Raw genomic sequence first — 17,079 nt, 5'->3', positions numbered from 1 at the left:
GGAGCCCCAGCCAGACCTGGCGCTCGCCGGTCCTTCTCCGAGGGGCGGGCCGGGCGGCTTGGGGCGGGCCGGGTGGCGGGGATTGGAGGACCGCCACCTCCCCTGCTCCCACCGAGGTCCCGAGGGGAGGGGGTTCCCTCGGTGGGAGTCCTGTCCCTTTAAGGAGGCGGCCCTGCCTGGGTGTGCCCGGTCTCCATGGTTACCCCAGTGCAGGCGGCGGGCGCCCCAGGGAGGGAGGGAGGCTGCCGCTTCTCCCCGACAGACGGAGGGAGCTGCGGGGACCCGGCACCCATTCGAGCCTGTGCGGGAGCCGAACGGCAGCTGAAACGGGAGCCACGGTCGCCGCCGTTGCGAGCGGAAGGTGCCGAGAGCGCAGCCGGCGCTGAGTCTGGAGCCGGGGATTCGTGGGCGGCCGGAGCTCGAGGGGCCGCGCGCCATGCCCCGGGCCCCGACGGCAGGGACGGCCCCTCGCGCGCGGGCGGCCGGCGGGGCCCGCGAGTCTGGGGTGGGCATTGTCCCCCGACAGTCGCGCTAAGGGGCGTGGGGCCCGGCGGGGGGCGGCCGAGCTGGGCGCCCTCCCCCGGCCCTGAGTCCCCGCGCCCCGGAGGGATGGGGCGGGCGGCCACGGCTGCCTAAGATGCCGGCCATGCGGGGACTCCTGGCGCCGCAGAACACCTTTCTGGACACCATCGCCACGCGCTTCGACGGCACGCGTGAGTCCTACCCTCGGCCCGATGGCCCCTGAATGAGCGGTCCCCTGCCCGGGGTTCCGCACCCAGCATCTCGGTTGGCCGCCCTCCTGCTCGCACCCTCCCTCCTTCCCGCTCCGCCCCGCACCTGCCCCAGCTGGTAGCTGAGACCTCCGTCTCCTTCCAGACGCCGATTCCCCTCACCCCCTCCCGCCCCCAAGGTTTAGAATCAACTCTGACCCAGGCCAGGAAAACGGCTAGAAGCCTCCGGGTTTGGGGCGTGGGGTGCCGTCTGTTTGCCGAGGCGCGACCCCAACCCAGTCAGTCTTGCCCATCCCGTCGCTGGATCTGGCGCGTTCCCACCCACTACCTTCTGCCTTCGCACTGGCGGGATAGCCGGTGAGGCGGGGGCTCAAAAACAAGGTTTAGACAAGAGGTTCGCAAACGGAGATAGAGTCGGTGGGACTCGGGAGTGCACCGCTTGGCCAAGCTCACCTGACCTCCAAACCCACGGAGTCCACTAGCCCCCAAAGGTAGATTTGGAGGCTACCAACAAGCCTGGGGAAGTTTGGAGAAGGCGACCAGAGCGTCTAGATTGTGAGTTCCTGAGGTCTGAGCACAGGGAAGATCATGGCAGCCCCTCCCCTCTCCTCCTCCCTCATGCTCGCCCCCAGCGGGGCTTCCCATCTCCCTGCCTGGCGCCCTCCGTGGTCTCCTGTTCCTGATAGAAAGCCGGTGGGAGCCCTTCTGTGAGCGCCCCCCGCCCCCCCCCCCCCCCAGGCTTCTCCATCTGCGTTGCTGTGTGCTTGGCTCCTGCTGATTCAGCACCCCCCACTTCCCAGTACATTTCTGGCTCCAGACTCCATATTCAGCTACCATTCTTACACACTCATTCTCGGTCACATTCATTCATTCCTGAGCCAGGGCACCCAGCTGGGGCTCAAACAGGGCAGAATGGATGGTGGCCTGGGCAGTCTCTCAGTCCAGTGGGAGAAGTCACAGAGCCAAATTGCGTGCCTAGCTGGTGAGTGAGCCTAGCAGAGGTAGGGTGGGGCTGAGGCTGGCCTGCAGCTGGTGCTGTGGTCCTCCTTTCAGCCTCCCCAAACCCATCTCTTGCCCCAAGCTGCTCAGGACACGCTCCAGAGGGCACAGTGCCCACACAGGGCTGCATTCACCAACCTCAGTGTTCATATGTGCTGATTCTCAAATGCACCCATACACACGCTGCAAAGAGTGGGGCACTGACACGGGTGACACACTCATTGCTGTTCATAAACAGTTCCTGCCTGACCCTGTCCACACCCCCAACACACACACACACACACACACACACACACACACACACGATTCCTGGGTTTTATGACGCCCACCTTTAATGGAAAGAAGGGGTGTGGTGGACCCTGAACCTCTTTGTCCCATGCGTCCTCTGAGAGATGCTCTCTTGCAGACAGTAACTTCGTGCTGGGCAATGCCCAGGTGGCGGGGCTCTTCCCTGTGGTCTACTGCTCTGATGGCTTCTGTGACCTCACGGGTTTCTCCCGAGCTGAAGTCATGCAGCGGGGCTGTGCCTGCTCCTTCCTCTATGGGCCAGACACCAGCGAGCTCGTCCGCCAACAAATCCGCAAGGCCCTGGATGAGCACAAGGAGTTCAAGGCAGAGCTGATCCTTTACCGGAAGAGTGGTGAGGGGCACCTCTTCAGTTTCCCCCAGACTGGCACCCACCCCATCCTTTGTCTCTCCTTTCCATTCTCATCTTCTCCATCTCCCCATCTCATCCTAACTTCCCACATACCCACCTCCTCTTCCTCCACCCACCCCATCCCTGGCCGTCCTCTCTTCCATCCTTACCCCGTCCTTAGCCTCCATTCGCTTTCCCATCTTGGGTTCCCCACCCCAGCAGGAAAGTGTCCCAGTGTCAGTAGGACAGATCTGACAGTCATCCCTGCTCTCCCTTGCTTTCTACCACCCTGTTCCATCAAAACCTGTCCTAGATGGAGCAGGCGGCGGCTGCCCTCCCAGGGTCCTACTGTGTCCACCGTGGGTGTCAGCGGAGCCTCTGTCACCTTGGGCAGGTGGAGAATGGGAGCGGGGCTGAGTCTGTCTTTGTGCCCAGGGCTCCCATTCTGGTGTCTGCTGGATGTGATACCCATCAAGAATGAGAAAGGGGAGGTGGCCCTCTTCCTGGTCTCTCACAAGGACATCAGTGACACCAAGAGCCGAGGGGGCCCTGACAAATGGAAGGAGACAGGTAGGTGCCTGTAGGGCCATTGATTTAACGTTTGTGGCTGGGGTGTTGGTCACCTCAGGCCTGAGCTTGTGGATGCCCCACCCATTTACACTTGTTGGCTCCCACTCTGCTGGCTGAGAGGCCTGTGCTGTTCTCCGCTCCACATGGCCCGGTATGGAAAGCCTGTTTCCAAGTAGACTGGTGTGTATACAGTTGGAGTATTTTGAAGTTTTGTTGTTATTAATCCTCACCTGAGGATATTTTTTCCATTGATTTTTTTCTTTTTTTAGAGAGAAAGTGGAAGGGAGGAAAGGAAGGAGAGGGGAGACAGAGAGGCAGAGAGACGGAGAGAGAGAAACATTGATGTGAGAGACACACATTGATTGGTTGCCTCCCACATGTGCCCCAACCAGGGCCAGGCATCAACCCTGTAACCCAGGTATGTGCCCTTGACCAGGAATTGAATCCGAGACCTTTAGGTGCATGGGGCAATGCTCTACCAACTTAGCAACACCAGCCAGGGTGTATGGTTGGAGTTTTGAAGTCAAACTTAGTAAAAAACTGAAAGCAAACTCCACTAGTGCCTGTGAAGTTCCATTTTCTGACCAATTAGTGAGGCTGAGCACAACCCCCAGCCCCCGGGCCTTTTCCTCACATGTCTGACTGGAGAGCCCTGGCCAAAGCCCTCCTTTAAGTCCTCCCAGGGCTGGGAAGGCCCTTAGACAGCTCACCGAGCTGTCACCCGAACCTGCTCCAAGGCCTCTCTGCCACTTGGGGGTGTTGGGTAGTCTCCATTCCTCATCCCCCACCCCCAACCCTGACTCAGTCTCTCCACAAGGTAAGTCCTCGGTGGTCCCTGCGCCTGGACCCTGGAGCCCTTCTCTGAGCTTCTGCAGCTCTGCCTGATGTCCTCTGCTTGCTCTGCACTCCCCTCACCCCAGGAACCACCTCTCCCCTCTGTTCCCTGGCCTTTCCCTGTGGAGAGCCTCTCCTGCCTTGCCTTGGTCCACACCTCCTTCTCCTTTAAGCAGGCACTGGGTGTCTCAAGCACCTGTAGGATTGCCCTTTGCCAGGGGTGCAAGTGATTCTAGTAAGTGAGGCATGCCAGAGCCTCCAACCCTGAACAGACTAGTCAATGAGCCAGACCTGTCCATGGGCCAGCACCTAGTATCTTACACCCAAGACCATTCCACCATCGTCCTCATGGGCCCCTCTTCTTTTGCAGGTCGTGGCCGGCGCCGATATGGCCGGGCAAGAGCCAAAGGCTTCAATGCCAACCGACGGCGGAGCCGGGCTGTGCTCTACCACCTGTCTGGGCACCTGCAGAAGCAACCCAAGGGCAAGCACAAGCTCAATAAGGTGGATTGAGCACTAGGGTGTGTGTCTGGGGTTGGGCCAGGGTAGGGACAGGCTGAGGAAATGGAGGGGGCAACTGAGAATGTCCAGGGGACCACATAGGCCCCACCAGTACTTTGGGATTGTGACTGAGGGAGGGACTGTCATATGCACGATCCATCGAAAATATAGAGGGGAGTCTTGGCCCTGGGGTCAGATGGGCTTGTTGGCTCAATCCTGGCTCCTCCCCTAAACAGCTGTGTGACCTTAGCTAAGTCACTTGACCTCCCTAATCCTCAGTCTTCTGCTCTATAATGTGGGGACTCGAATGCCTATGTCAGAGGTTACTTTGAGAATGCAGGGAGGGAAAGAAGATGGATGCCTGTCCTGGACCCGATCCAAACTCAGCCTGTACCCATTTCCTGTCATCCTGCCTGGACCCGCCCTGCCTCACTCAGAAGGTGTTTGGGGAGAAGCCAAACTTGCCTGAGTACAAGGTGGCCGCCATTCGAAAGTCACCGTTCATCCTGCTGCACTGTGGGGCACTGAGGGCCACTTGGGACGGCTTCATCCTGCTCGCCACCCTCTATGTGGCTGTCACCGTGCCCTACAGCGTGTGTGTGAGCACAGCCCGGGAGCCCAGCGCCGCCCGCGGCCCCCCCAGCGTCTGTGACCTGGCAGTGGAGGTCCTCTTCATTCTCGGTAGGTGCCCTCTGTGCCTCCCACCCAACCCCGTGCCAGGTGCCCCTTGGGCTTTCATGGGGATAGTCTGCATGGCTCCAGCGCCCCGGGCCCTCCTCCTGTGGGCTTTGAAATCAGACTGAGGTTCCACATGTGTCTCTGCCACTAACGGGTTATGTGACCCCAAGCCAGCCAGAGCCTCGCCAAGCCTCAGTTTCTTTCTCCATCAAATAGGCCTAGCAATGTTCACCTTTTAGAGTTACTACAGGTCAAGGACCCAGGATAGTGTCAAATACTGAGCTGGTGCCCAGTAAAGCGTGGCTCCTCCCCACCCTGAAACAAGTCCCACCGGACCTTCCACAGACATCGTGCTGAATTTCCGAACCACGTTCGTGTCCAAGTCGGGCCAGGTGGTGTTTGCCCCCAAGTCCATTTGCCTCCACTACGTTAGCACCTGGTTCCTGCTGGACGTCATTGCAGCCCTGCCCTTTGACCTGCTACATGCCTTCAAGGTCAACGTGGTCAGTGTGGCTGGGCAGGGTGGGTTTTGGGGTGGGACAGTGGGGGCTGGCCCAGGAGTGACCTTCCCCCCCCCCCCCCCCCCCACACCTCAGTACTTCGGGGCCCACTTGCTGAAGACTGTGAGGCTGCTGCGCCTGCTGCGCCTGCTCCCGCGGCTGGACCGCTACTCGCAATACAGTGCTGTGGTGCTGACCCTGCTCATGGCTGTGTTTGCCCTGCTCGCCCACTGGGTGGCCTGCGTCTGGTTCTATATTGGCCAGCAGGAGATTGAGAGCAGCGCGTCTGAGCTGCCTGAGATAGGTACGAGAGGCTGGGGTGGGAGTGGGGCATTCGAGTGTGCATACATATGTGTCCAGGAGTGTGTCTACTCGAGTGTATGTGGGTCAGGGAAGTGTGAATGCATGTGTCTCTGTCAGAGCATGTTTGTGAGCTGGTCAGAGATGTGTAGAAGTGTGTGTGTGTATGTGTGTGTGTGCTTGTATGTGTGTGTCACAGCAACATGTGTGCAAGTAGACGTGTGTTTGAGAAAAATGTGGGGGTGGTATGTGTGTGAGTGTGACAGAGCCATCACCTCACAGTAGGCCTGTTCTCCAGCAGCTGGGCATTGTGGAGAAAGCCTGGTGGGCTGCCTGGAGGAATCTTATTCACCTATAATGACCTTCTTGTGGCCAAACTTTTATCACATTCTTCAAGCCCCTGCCTAGTTGGAGAAGGCTGTGCGGGGAGCCAGTGTCCTCCAGGGTTCCTCTGATGCCTGGCACTTTCCTGCTACTTTCTCTGAAGCTCATCCCCCAACATCTCGGCTCCTAAGCCTTATTCCCCATTCCTGTCACCTCCAGGCTGCATCTCTCTCGGCTGCTTCTCAGCCCTCCTCCAGCCTAAAACTCGGTCTTTTTCCACATCCCACCAGTGTCTTCACTCTCCTTCATTTCACCTCCACTTTCACAACTCCTCCCTCAGCTTACCTCCCACTCACATCTTAACTCCTGCTAGGAGAGCTTCCAGCTCTACTTCTCATCCCAAAACGTCACCCGAAATGTCATCCAGCGGGTCACAGCGATCCTCTGGGGCCAAACCCTCATCCTCTTGAAGTCCCTGTAGCACCTGACCCTGCCAAACACACTCCTGCGAAATGTTCTGCCCCTCGGCCCTGGGCTGGCCTCCTCCCACTCCAGCCCCTCAGCTCCGAGCTTTCCTCAGGTCGCTCCCCTCTCACCTTGTTCTCCCTTGCGGTTCCCCTGGCATCACTACGTGGACATCTCAACTTCCATTTTTTCTCTCTGACGCCAAACCATTCGGTCCCAACCTTTTCTAACTCGCCGTGCTTGCAGCTCCAAAATGTAACACCCCAGTCTTCCTCCCCACCCTCCAGCCCTCCAGTGACCTCCAGTGCTGGCCTTTCGCACCAGTTCCCAGTCAGTGGTAAGAGATCAGCTGCTCTGACAGCCTGTCATGACTGTCCACTCCTCGGTGGGAGCCAGGTTGGCCTTAGAAACCTACTCGGATCAGTTCCCAGGGATGAGGAGGCTCCTGTGAATGCTCTCTCCTTCTCCAGCCCGGAGAGACCCGCGTGAGGTCCAGAGGGCCCACCTGGACATTTCCCAAGCCCCGGAGTCACTGAGCACACAGGTGCTCCAGGCAGTGTCAGCTCCTTGGCGCCTGCCCCTCCCAGAGTGGGGCTGTGGTGGAGGCTGCTCAGGGCTCAGACGGCCATTCAGTGAACATGTAGTCAGAGGGCCAAGACATGGATAACGGGGACACAAAGCGCTGACCCCAAATTCCTGGGTCCTCCCCTCCATCCCCAAAGGGGACCCAGGCACCCTGGGCTTTAGTCCATGTAGCTCTTTTGTCCTGGCGACTTCACAGGGGCTAAGGAGCCCTCAGCTGGAGGGCTCTGAGTCCACCAGCGAGAGCCTGGTGATGTGGGGGGCTGGCGGATTGTTTTGTAGATAGACATGGCCATTCTTGTACCCTTGAACCTTAAGTTCCAGAGTACTTTTGTCCTATTTGGGGCTGGTACTAGTTCACATCTGGGTTGTTTCCAAGTTCTACAGGTCATCACCTCCACCTTCTTTCTCCAGGGAAACTACCCCAACCTGGGCTGGAGTCACACCAGACCTCCCAAAGTCCAGCCCTGCTGGCCCCGCTCTGTCTGTAGGAGGCACCTTCCTGTGGCTTCCTGGCCATGGTTCCCCTGGTCCACTGCCCCTGGTGTGGACACAGGATTCCTGCCCCAGATTCCCATGAGCCCAGTGGAGATGGGCTGGATTTTCAAAAGACTGTGCTAAGTACTGAGGGACTCACTCAGGGCAATTCACAGTATAAGTCACCAGCCTCAGGAACAGATTCTGCTGGCCTGACTCCCCATATGGAGGCCCAGGCCAAGGTGAAAAGGGGCACCTCTGCCACCCTCCCCTGTGCTCCTGCTTCTTTCCCCTTGCCCCCTCTCCCCCTCACCTGGCCGTAGCCCATAGCATGTTGGTTTGAGCCCCGTCGTGTGGCACTCGGGCCTTGTGTAACTCTGAGATGTAGCTCCTACCCTGCAGGAAACTCCTATGGGTCCCCGCAGCTCCTGGCCTCTGCAAAGGGTTGCCAAATGAATGAATGGGTGGGTAGGTGAGAGGGGGAGAGTTGGGATCATGGAGGGGGGGGGCAAGATGTATAAGGTGTTGGGGAGAGTGTGGAGCAGGGGGTCTAGGGTGTGTTGAGGTGGGAGGGGGCAGGTGCATGTGAAGAGGTAGGTCCCACTGCTCCCACCTCCTGCCAAGGGAAGCCCAGAGAATGGGGTTGATGGGGAAACTGGGATCTTTAGCCTCCACCCAGCCCGCCAGGCTGGTCTGTGTCTGCATGTGTGCTGAGGGCCTCTGCATGTGCACAGGTGCCTGCCTGCCTGTGGCCTTTGAGTGTCCTCACCCATGTGCTTGTATCCGTGCGAGTGTGTCCCCTCCCCAACCTGGGCACCAGTGTGCAAGCACCTGTGTAGCCTTGTCTATCTCCCAAGTGCTCACTGGCCTTTTCTGTGTGAGTGGCGTGGCTGTGCCTCTGCGAACGTGCTCACATGTGTGTGCCCTTGTCCTCCTGCCTGTGGGGAGCACGTGTATAGCCTTGGTGGTGTTCATGTGCATATCCATGTCGCTGTGCTTGAGAACATGTGTGTGAAGTTGAGTGGTGTGTGTGGTTGTGTGGAGAGATAAGGCAAGTTCAAAGATGAGTGGACAGGGCAGAGGAGGTGGCCTCACCCATCCAGCCCTGGGAACAGTGGTCTGGGGTTATTGCCAGGTGTGGGGAGAGGGTACAGTGCTCCTTGCTCCATCCTCAGCACCAACAGACTCCAGCTGGGGAGACGGCAGCCTCAGCCTCAGCCTCATGTGCTCGTCTTGCTGAGGGCTGAGGGGATGGAGAGGAGAGCACTGGGCCGGCAGAGGAGAAAGGTGGAGGGAAACCATGGCATAGATCTGTATCCACATGTCCCCCACCCCGGGGCTACCAGCAGGCATACCTGCACCCACAGCCTGGCGTGCTGTCCTGCTGACTCGGGCCCTCTGCCCCCTTCCCAGGCTGGCTGCAGGAGCTGGCCCGCCGACTGGAGACCCCCTACTACCTGGTGGGCCGGAGCCCAGCTGCAGCGAACAGTTCTGACCAGAGTGACAACTGCAGCAGCGAGGCCAACAGGACGGGGCTGGAGCTCCTGGGCGGCCCGTCCCTGCGCAGTGCCTACATCACCTCCCTCTACTTCGCACTCAGCAGCCTCACCAGTGTGGGCTTCGGCAACGTGTCTGCCAACACGGACACGGAGAAGATCTTCTCCATCTGCACCATGCTCATCGGGGGTGAGGCCTGCCACGCTCTGGGACGCGCCCAGACTTCTGGCCCCAGGTGGCCCCTCCCTCTCCACCTCTCCCAGGTTCCCACGGGTCTTCCCAGAAGTTCTTCTGTTTTAGGGGCCCAAGGACCTTGAGGCCAAGGCCGGGAGAGCCCACTTGGCTGCGGGCCTCCATGCCATCCAGCATAGCCCGTGCCTTTCCCAGGAGCCTGTGGAGGACGAGGGGGGGCGGGGCGGGACAGACGTGCGCAGCCTGGTTTCGGTCAGGCTGGGCCAGGCCAGTCCTGGAGGTGACCCCCTCTCGCCACCCTCCCCAGCCCTGATGCACGCGGTGGTGTTTGGGAACGTGACGGCCATCATCCAGCGCATGTACGCCCGCCGCTTTCTGTACCACAGCCGCACCCGCGACCTGCGCGACTACATCCGCATCCACCGCATCCCCAAGCCCCTCAAGCAGCGCATGCTCGAGTACTTCCAGGCGACCTGGGCTGTGAACAACGGTATCGACACCACAGAGGTGCGCAGGCCTCCAGGCTGGCCCTTCTAGCCTTTGCTCCTTCAAGGGGTGTGCACTTGGTCTAAAATTCTCAGGAGTGGGCTGGGAGGCCAGGAATGCAGAATTCTGGCCTCCCTGCCTCCGCTCTCTCCTGGGGGACTGCAGCATGGGGCAGAGGGCAGCCAGGAAGGTTTGGAGGCCCCTCTCCACTCTTGTTAGGTCTGGAGGAGGAGAGCTGGGCTGCTCATGGTGGGAACAAAGTGGCTGAGAGGGAGGCAGAGCGCCCCTCGATGACCAGTCCCTGTGGGGCAGGTTGGAGGCTGCCTCCCTTTCTGCCACCCCATCCCTCCCCTCTGCTCCCCACCTACAGCTGCTGCAGAGCCTTCCTGATGAGCTTCGAGCAGACATTGCCATGCACCTGCACAAGGAGGTCCTGCAGCTGCCCCTGTTTGAGGCGGCAAGCCGCGGCTGCCTGCGGGCGCTGTCCCTGGCCCTGCGGCCCGCCTTCTGCACGCCGGGCGAGTACCTCATCCACCAAGGCGACGCTCTCCAGGCCCTCTACTTCGTCTGCTCCGGCTCCATGGAGGTGCTCAAGGGTGGCACCGTGCTTGCCATCCTAGGTTTGTGAGGGTGGGGGAGAGGGCTTGTGGGAGGCAGATGGCCCCGTGTGCAGAAAATCCAGAGAGGGGACCCAGGCAAGACCACCTGGAGAGACAGCCAGGATGGAGCCAGGAGCAGCCATGGAGCCCTGGGAAAAGCTCAGCGTGGGCCCGGTAACCATAAGGTGGCAACACAAGGAGGGGGAACCGATTTAGAGGGTGTCAGAGGCCAGACTGAGTGGAGGACCAGTCAGTCTGTCGTATATGATGGGACATGGGTGAGCAGCACTTTCTGACAAGGAAGAAATTCAAACGCTGAGGATTTAAGTGTTGGAGAGTGTTCAGGCAGGGCTGGGGAAGCGAGGAATGGACATTATCTTTGTGGGCCTCCCACCACCATTAGGCCAGGGAGAGAGGAGATGCTACTCTCCCAGGGCAGATGACAGCCAGCCCAGGGCCTTGAGGGATGAGAGCAGAGCTCAGAAGCAGCATGTATACTCCTTTCTTGGAAAAGGAAAGAGGTGAAAAGGGGAAAAGGAAAGGATCCACTCCTAGACAAGGAAGAAGAAGTTGCAGTTATGGAATCAGCATCATAATAGTGCTGACACCAGGGTCTCACAGCGGGGCCAGCTTGCACCTTCCTCTCAAGCAAACCTCAAAACCCTGGGGGAGGAAGTGGTGTTATTCCTATTTTACATAGAAGGAGACAAAGGTTCCCAGATGTTGATGAACTGACAGGCTGGCTTAGAACTTGTCTACCCAACTTTAGACCTCAGGCTTCATACACTGCTACCAGGCGCTCTGCTCTGTGGAGACTGCACTGAAGAAAGGGCTTTATTTCAGGATGCCCTGACGTGCAGCACATCTGGGCATCCGGGAAACACGGGCTGCATGGTACCTGGGCTGTGAGAGGCTGCCAGCAGTGACCTCAGAGGGCCTTGCACACGGGAAAGGCCTGGATGGAAAGGAGGTGGCACTCTAACCACGGCTGAATCCTCAAGCAGCCAAGCACTTGTAGACTCACTGTGTGGACAGGTGATGCCCAGAGCAGCTGAGGTGTGTACTAATCTGGAGAATCAGGATGACCAGATGCCAGCAGCTACTATGTGTCCATCCTCTCTCCCTTGAGGAGGAAGATGTTCCGACAGGAAACAGGTCTTGGAACTGAGAGAGGCGAGAGGCTGCTTCACCCTTCACCTTGTGTCATTCATGAGTTTGGCTTCTGGGCCAGATGCCGTTTGTGCCAGGACTCTGAGCAGACGGAGTTAATGGCTGCTCACATCTGTCTGTCCGTCCTTGAGAACTTGTGGGGAACTGGAGAGATTCACAAGGGTGAAAAGACAGATTTTGATCACTGCAGACTGGTCACCCCAAAGCAAGATTGTCAAGTGGATTATTAAACAGATGGCTTCAGCCTGCATCGAGGAAGCAGTGTGGCTGGGAGCTGGCATGAGTCCTGCAAGAACATCTCTTCACTGATGCCAGGCACCAGATCTCAGAATAGCCACGTTCAGAATTGAGACGGAGCCTCAAGAATGACCACCGCCTTCCCCCGAGCCATTGCCTCCAGAATGTCCCCAGCACCGGGACTTACTTCACCTTTGACCCATCCTGTCCCTGCCCATATGTTCCAAATGAACTATTTCCTCTGTTGACTTGGCCGCTGTGGGTGCCCAGAGAATGCGATTCCCCGTGACCTGGTTCGCTGCTTTGCCTTCATCCCACCTCCCACCTGCTTCCTTAGTTGAACATCCAGTGCCTCCTGCCTGCTCCTGGCAGCTAGGGCTCACCGTGCATCTAGCAATGTCAACTCCAGCCCCTTCCTCTGTGTATGAACTAACAGCTAAGCATGTGCAAACTCCGTTGCGGGGGAGGAAGAAGGCAAGCCAAAGAGGTGGGTTGGACTATGGTGTCAGGAGGATCTTGATGAGTTTGAGCGGGAGGCTCTGCTGAGCTGCCAGTCTGGAGGGTGGTTGCTGGTCCCTGAGACCAGTGGCACAAAACTCTGTCCTTGCTCCTGTCCTGTTTCTCATTTTTATCTCACCTCCTGGATGAAGACAAGAAATATACACTTATTCTATTTCCAGATGACATACATGAGGAGAGAGAGCTCATTCATCAGATGATCACATTGAGATCCAAACAGCTCTCAGAAGGAACCAGAAGGATGGCCTGATACCAAGAAAATAAGATTTAACAGTGATGCATTCTAGTCTTAAGCCTGAGCAAAAGTCCATGAACATTTAGCGTTGTGCTGGCAGCATGAGGCAGCCCACGGCGCAGGTGGCAGTGATCCACCTTCCTGAAGGATAAGGAAACGCTTTCTCATCTGTGAACTGACTGGCTGTGGGTTGAGCTGGCTTGTGAGGACAGTGGGTGCTCTGTCCAATCCCGGTGGCACGCCATCCCTGTTGGAAGGATCTACAGGGGACGCTTGTGGGCAGGGGAGGAAGGGAAAGGAATTTTGATTGATGGCCTATTCAGGCACTTTATTTCCACTAACTTACTTAATCTTCACCACATTTCTGTTCGGAGACACCGCATTTCATTGATTCTAAGACATACATTTTTCCCCTCCGTTTAACATTTCTGAGATTGGGATACAGATTTACAATCTGTCAGCCAGGTGGCAGAGTCAGCAGGTGGTGGGAAACCCTTCGTTGACACCTGCTGGTCAGATCAGGAAAGCACCGCAGCCTCAGTTCCATGCGGATCTATTGCAGAGACCAGGCGTCAGGGCTGGAAGGACATGAGCCTGGCATTTCCACTGTGCCACATGGGCACTGACCTGCCGGCTCCACACTGTTCCCGGATAAGCTACCCCCGAATCACCTGTGAGGCCGGAAAACCGTCGGATCGTAGGGTCTCCCGTAGAGACTGATTCTGTAGATAGGAACGGGGCCTGGGAGTCTGACTTTTAACTGTCTCAGAGCATGCTGACCCCCCGGGAAGGCTGGGAGCCACTAGAATTGGTGACTGCTCACTGGTCTCAGGTAAAATTTGGATGTGTGTCAGCACAGTGGCTTTGATCCTGTGCGCTGCAGCACCTGGGTCACAGTGCTGTCCTGGCCCCACAGAGGGGGGCCAGCTGGAAAGCTCTCAGCCCATGATGAAAGCTCAGCAGCCTCCATTTGACTTCCCTCCATAGAGGCCGAGGGGCGGGCTCACTGACCTCTGCTTCCTCTCCCCAGGGAAGGGAGATCTGATCGGCTGTGAGCTGCCCCGGCGTGAGCAGGTGGTCAAGGCCAATGCCGACGTGAAAGGGCTGACGTACTGCGTCCTGCAGTGTCTGCAGCTGGCTGGGCTGCACGAAAGCCTGGCACTGTACCCCGAGTTTGCCCCACGCTTCAGCCAGGGCCTCCGAGGGGAGCTCAGCTACAACCTGGGTGCTGGCGGAGGCCCCACGGAGGTGAGGATGCTGGGTATGTGCATGGAAGAGGCTGGGGTGCCAGGGAGCCTGGGGAGGTGAGCAGAGGCTGGGGTTTTGGAGGTGCTGTGTTAGTACATGGCCTGGACGAACACCCCCCTGCACATGGTAGGGGTCACACTCTCCCTGCCCCTTCACACCCACACTCTGTCCTTTAGAGCCCAGCCATGCTCAGCCACTGCGCCCAGTTTTCCTGGCCCATCTGAGACAGCCTGGCCTCCAGAGTGAGGTCTTAGGGGAGGGCCGCCGAGCCCACTGGTACCAGAAAAGGAGCCTGTTGGCCAAAGAGGAAGGATGGTGTCACAGGGCAGGGCAGCGGCTACACACAGCCACCAGGCCACCTCTGAAGAAAGCCCTGCATCTGTCCCGCTTCTTCACCATGAAATAAAACTGCTCAGAGGGGCATTTGAATTTTCCTGACTTATGTCACAAATTCCAAACCAGTTTTTAGTGCTGTGTTCTCTTAGATAGTTCAGTTAGCCTAAGGGACCAAGCCACACTTGGCTAGAATTTTGAGGGGCTTAGTGGCTTATGGTGACAGCAGGAAAGCAGCCCTTCCCTCCCCCAAGTGAGCTTCCTCCTCAGAAGGGTGAGGTCAGGGTGGGGGAGGTGAATGGAGCGTAAGATAAGCCCAGTTCCCTGGCCCCCACTGTTCCCAGGCGGACACCAGCTCCCTGAGTGGCGGCGACACACTCATGTCCACACTGGAGGAGAAGGAAACAGATGGGGAGCAGGGCCCTGCGGCCTCACCAGCCCCAGCCGATGAACCCTCCAGCCCCCTGCTGTCCCCAGGCTGCACCTCCTCATCCTCCGCCGCCAAGCTGCTGTCCCCGCGCCGAACCGCACCCCGGTCCCGTCTGGGTGGCAGAGGGCGGCCAGGTAGGGCAGGGACTGAAGCTGGCCCCTCTGCACACCCTCGGAGCTTAGAGGGGCTGCAGCTGCCCCCTGTGCCATGGAATGTGCCCCCGGATCTGAGCCCCAGGTGAGCAGGCGCTGGGCCACTGCCCTTCGGCAGAGATAGTGCTGATAGGACCAGGGCCCCGGCCACTCACACCCCTGCCCTGGGTGCCCCTCCCTCCATCCTAACCCTCCCAGCCTCCTCCATTGACTTGTGTAACTTTCCTTGACTCCTCCGTTTCCCAGCTGCCCCCCATCCCCCATTCATATAAGTACACGCTCTAACCGACTCCGCCTCTGGAGTTCCCATACCTCCCATTCAGAACTCAGCTCAGAACTCTCCTGCTGTTTCATGTGTCAATCTTGGATCCCCAGTGAAACTGCAATCTCCTAGGAGAAGGGACATCTCATATTACCTTTCTCTTGGGGTCCCAAGCCCCCTGTCCCGGCTCCAGGGTCCTGTAACTTCTATATGAGGATACTGGGGTATCTTGTCCCAAGAAACACCGCAGTGGCTACCTGTCGATTTACTGTCCTGGTGCCTGTGTCCACAGGGTAGTTGATGGCATTGAGGATGGCTGTGGCTCCGACCAACCCAAATTCTCCTTCCGCATGGGGCAGTCCGTCCCAGAATGTAGCAGTAGCTCCTCCCCTGGACCAGGTACTTGGACCCGGTGCTTGGGGGAAGGTTGGCAGGGCACTCCCTTTGCCCTGTGACCCTCTGAGAAACCAACAGGATACAGAGGGTGCCTAGAAGCCCTCCTCCCCTCACCCACTGCATGGTACGGGCAGGGAGTTTGGTGGTTAAGACCAGCACCTTGGTGTTGGAGGGTGGCTGGGAACGGGGTTTGGAGCTCTGCTGTCAGCTCTCTAGCAGTGTGACCTTGGTTCTCACCTCAGCTTCCGGTCTGTAAAATGGTTGTGTGCACACTAAATAAGATAATGTTGCTAAGATCCCTAGCACATCTTTTGGCTCACTGGCAGGGTAGAGGGCTGAGGCAGAGTTAAAAATGGCCCCCAGCCAAGCCATGCAGCCCTGGGTGTGGACCAGGTAATGAGCTCCCAGGAGCGTCCATGTCCCTGGAGGACAGAACAAGAGACAGGCACAGAAAGCAGCTTCCCAGGGAGAAGGCAGGGGGCAGGGTGTCCGAGGTCCCCTGGCAGTTTGGGCAGAATTCATTAACTTGGGCCCTTTCTGTACTAACTGGGGCAGAGGCCTGGACCCTGGCTAGTAACCTCCTCCTACGGTCCACAGAGAACAGCCTGCTTACCCTCCCCCTCGGACCCAGTGAGGCGAGTAACACAGACACGCTGGACAAGCTTCGGCAGGCTGTGAGTGAGGGGAAGGGGGAGGGGGGCAGGGAGACTGCTGTTGTGTAGGTCCTGACTCCACTGACCTTCCCTCTTCCCTCCGTGAAGGTGATGGAGCTGTCTGAGCAGGTGCTGCAGATGCGGGAGGGACTGCAGTCCCTACGCCAGGCAGTGCAGCTCCTCCTGGCACCCCACAGGGAGGGCCCATGCCCTCAGGCGTCAGGAGAGGGGTCAGGCCCAGCCAGCACCTCTGGACTCTTGCAGCCTCTGTGTGTGGACACAGGGGTATCTTCCTACTGTCTGCAGCCACCAGCTGGTTCTGTCTTGAGTGGGACCTGGCCCCACCCTCGTCCGGGGGCCCCTCCCCTCATGGCACCCTGGCCCTGGGGTCCCCCAGCATCTCAGAGCTCCCCCTGGCCTCAAACAACAGCTTTTTGGACCTCCACCTCTGACTCAGAGCCACTGGGCTCAGGAGAACTCTGCCCAGAGCCTAGCACCCCCGGCTCGCCGCCTCCTGAGGAAGAGGCTAGGACTGAGCCCCTGGATCCTGTGAGCCAGGCCGAGGCTGCCAGCACTGGAGAGCCCCCGCCAGGGTCAGGGGGCCTGGCCTTGTCCTGGGAACCCCACAGCCTGGAGATGGTGCTTATTGGCTGCCATGGCCCTGGCACGGTCCAGTGGACCCAGGAAGAAGGCACAGGGGTCTGACTGCCAGCACCAGAACTCACTGTTGCCAGACATGCTGCCACCTGCTGCTTTGCCCAACCTCAGGATAGAGGAAGGGCGGCAGCCACCCCCAGGGACCCCGGCCTGCCTGCTGGCTCAGGGCAGGAGCCTGAGAGCCAAGGAAGGCCTGGCCCTGGGCTCTCACGGAGGGTGGGCTGGAGCCTCAGGGACAGGCCCCAGGCTAGTTGTCCTCTGGCCCCTTCTTGTGGGTCCCCGCTCAGCCTGCTCCTCTGACCTCCTTGTCTCCTTCTGGGAGACAGAGGCTGAGGCCAAGGAGGGGTTCTGCCATCCCCTGCATGTGCCCCTGACTCACCTGTCCCATATTTTTTATATTAAAAGGTAATCAAGA

General features: G+C 58.7%; 1 protein-coding gene across 4 annotated transcripts; it reads left to right on the top strand.

Moving 5' to 3' along the window:
* The first annotated feature begins 542 nt into the window (after nt 1-542).
* On the top strand, nt 543-17,078 carry KCNH3 (potassium voltage-gated channel subfamily H member 3). 4 transcript variants are annotated; one of them, XM_070410294.1, is made up of 15 exons: nt 543-713; nt 2,137-2,370; nt 2,803-2,937; nt 4,142-4,275; nt 4,713-4,953; nt 5,296-5,453; nt 5,547-5,754; nt 9,012-9,284; nt 9,595-9,794; nt 10,144-10,393; nt 13,564-13,781; nt 14,459-14,781; nt 15,251-15,357; nt 15,910-16,028; nt 16,116-17,078. In XM_070410294.1, exons 1-15 carry the CDS (start codon nt 638-640, stop codon nt 16,710-16,712), a joined length of 3,273 nt encoding a protein of 1,090 aa, XP_070266395.1. In that variant the 5' UTR covers nt 543-637; the 3' UTR covers nt 16,713-17,078. The 4 variants fall into 4 exon arrangements, with proteins under 4 accessions (XP_070266395.1, XP_070266396.1, XP_070266394.1 ...); XM_070410295.1 differs by having other exon boundaries at nt 4,710-4,953; nt 15,952-16,028; XM_070410293.1 differs by having other exon boundaries at nt 4,710-4,953.
* The last annotated feature ends 1 nt before the right edge of the window (nt 17,079 follows it).

Source organism: Myotis yumanensis, unplaced genomic scaffold, assembly GCF_028538775.1.
Source record: "Myotis yumanensis isolate MYYU_CA2020_CCGP unplaced genomic scaffold, mMyoYum1.0.hap1 SCAF_3, whole genome shotgun sequence".
NCBI classification, from domain to species: domain Eukaryota; kingdom Metazoa; phylum Chordata; class Mammalia; order Chiroptera; family Vespertilionidae; genus Myotis; species Myotis yumanensis.
Note: the sequence above shows the minus strand (reverse complement) of the source record. Positions and strands in the feature narration are given on the sequence as shown.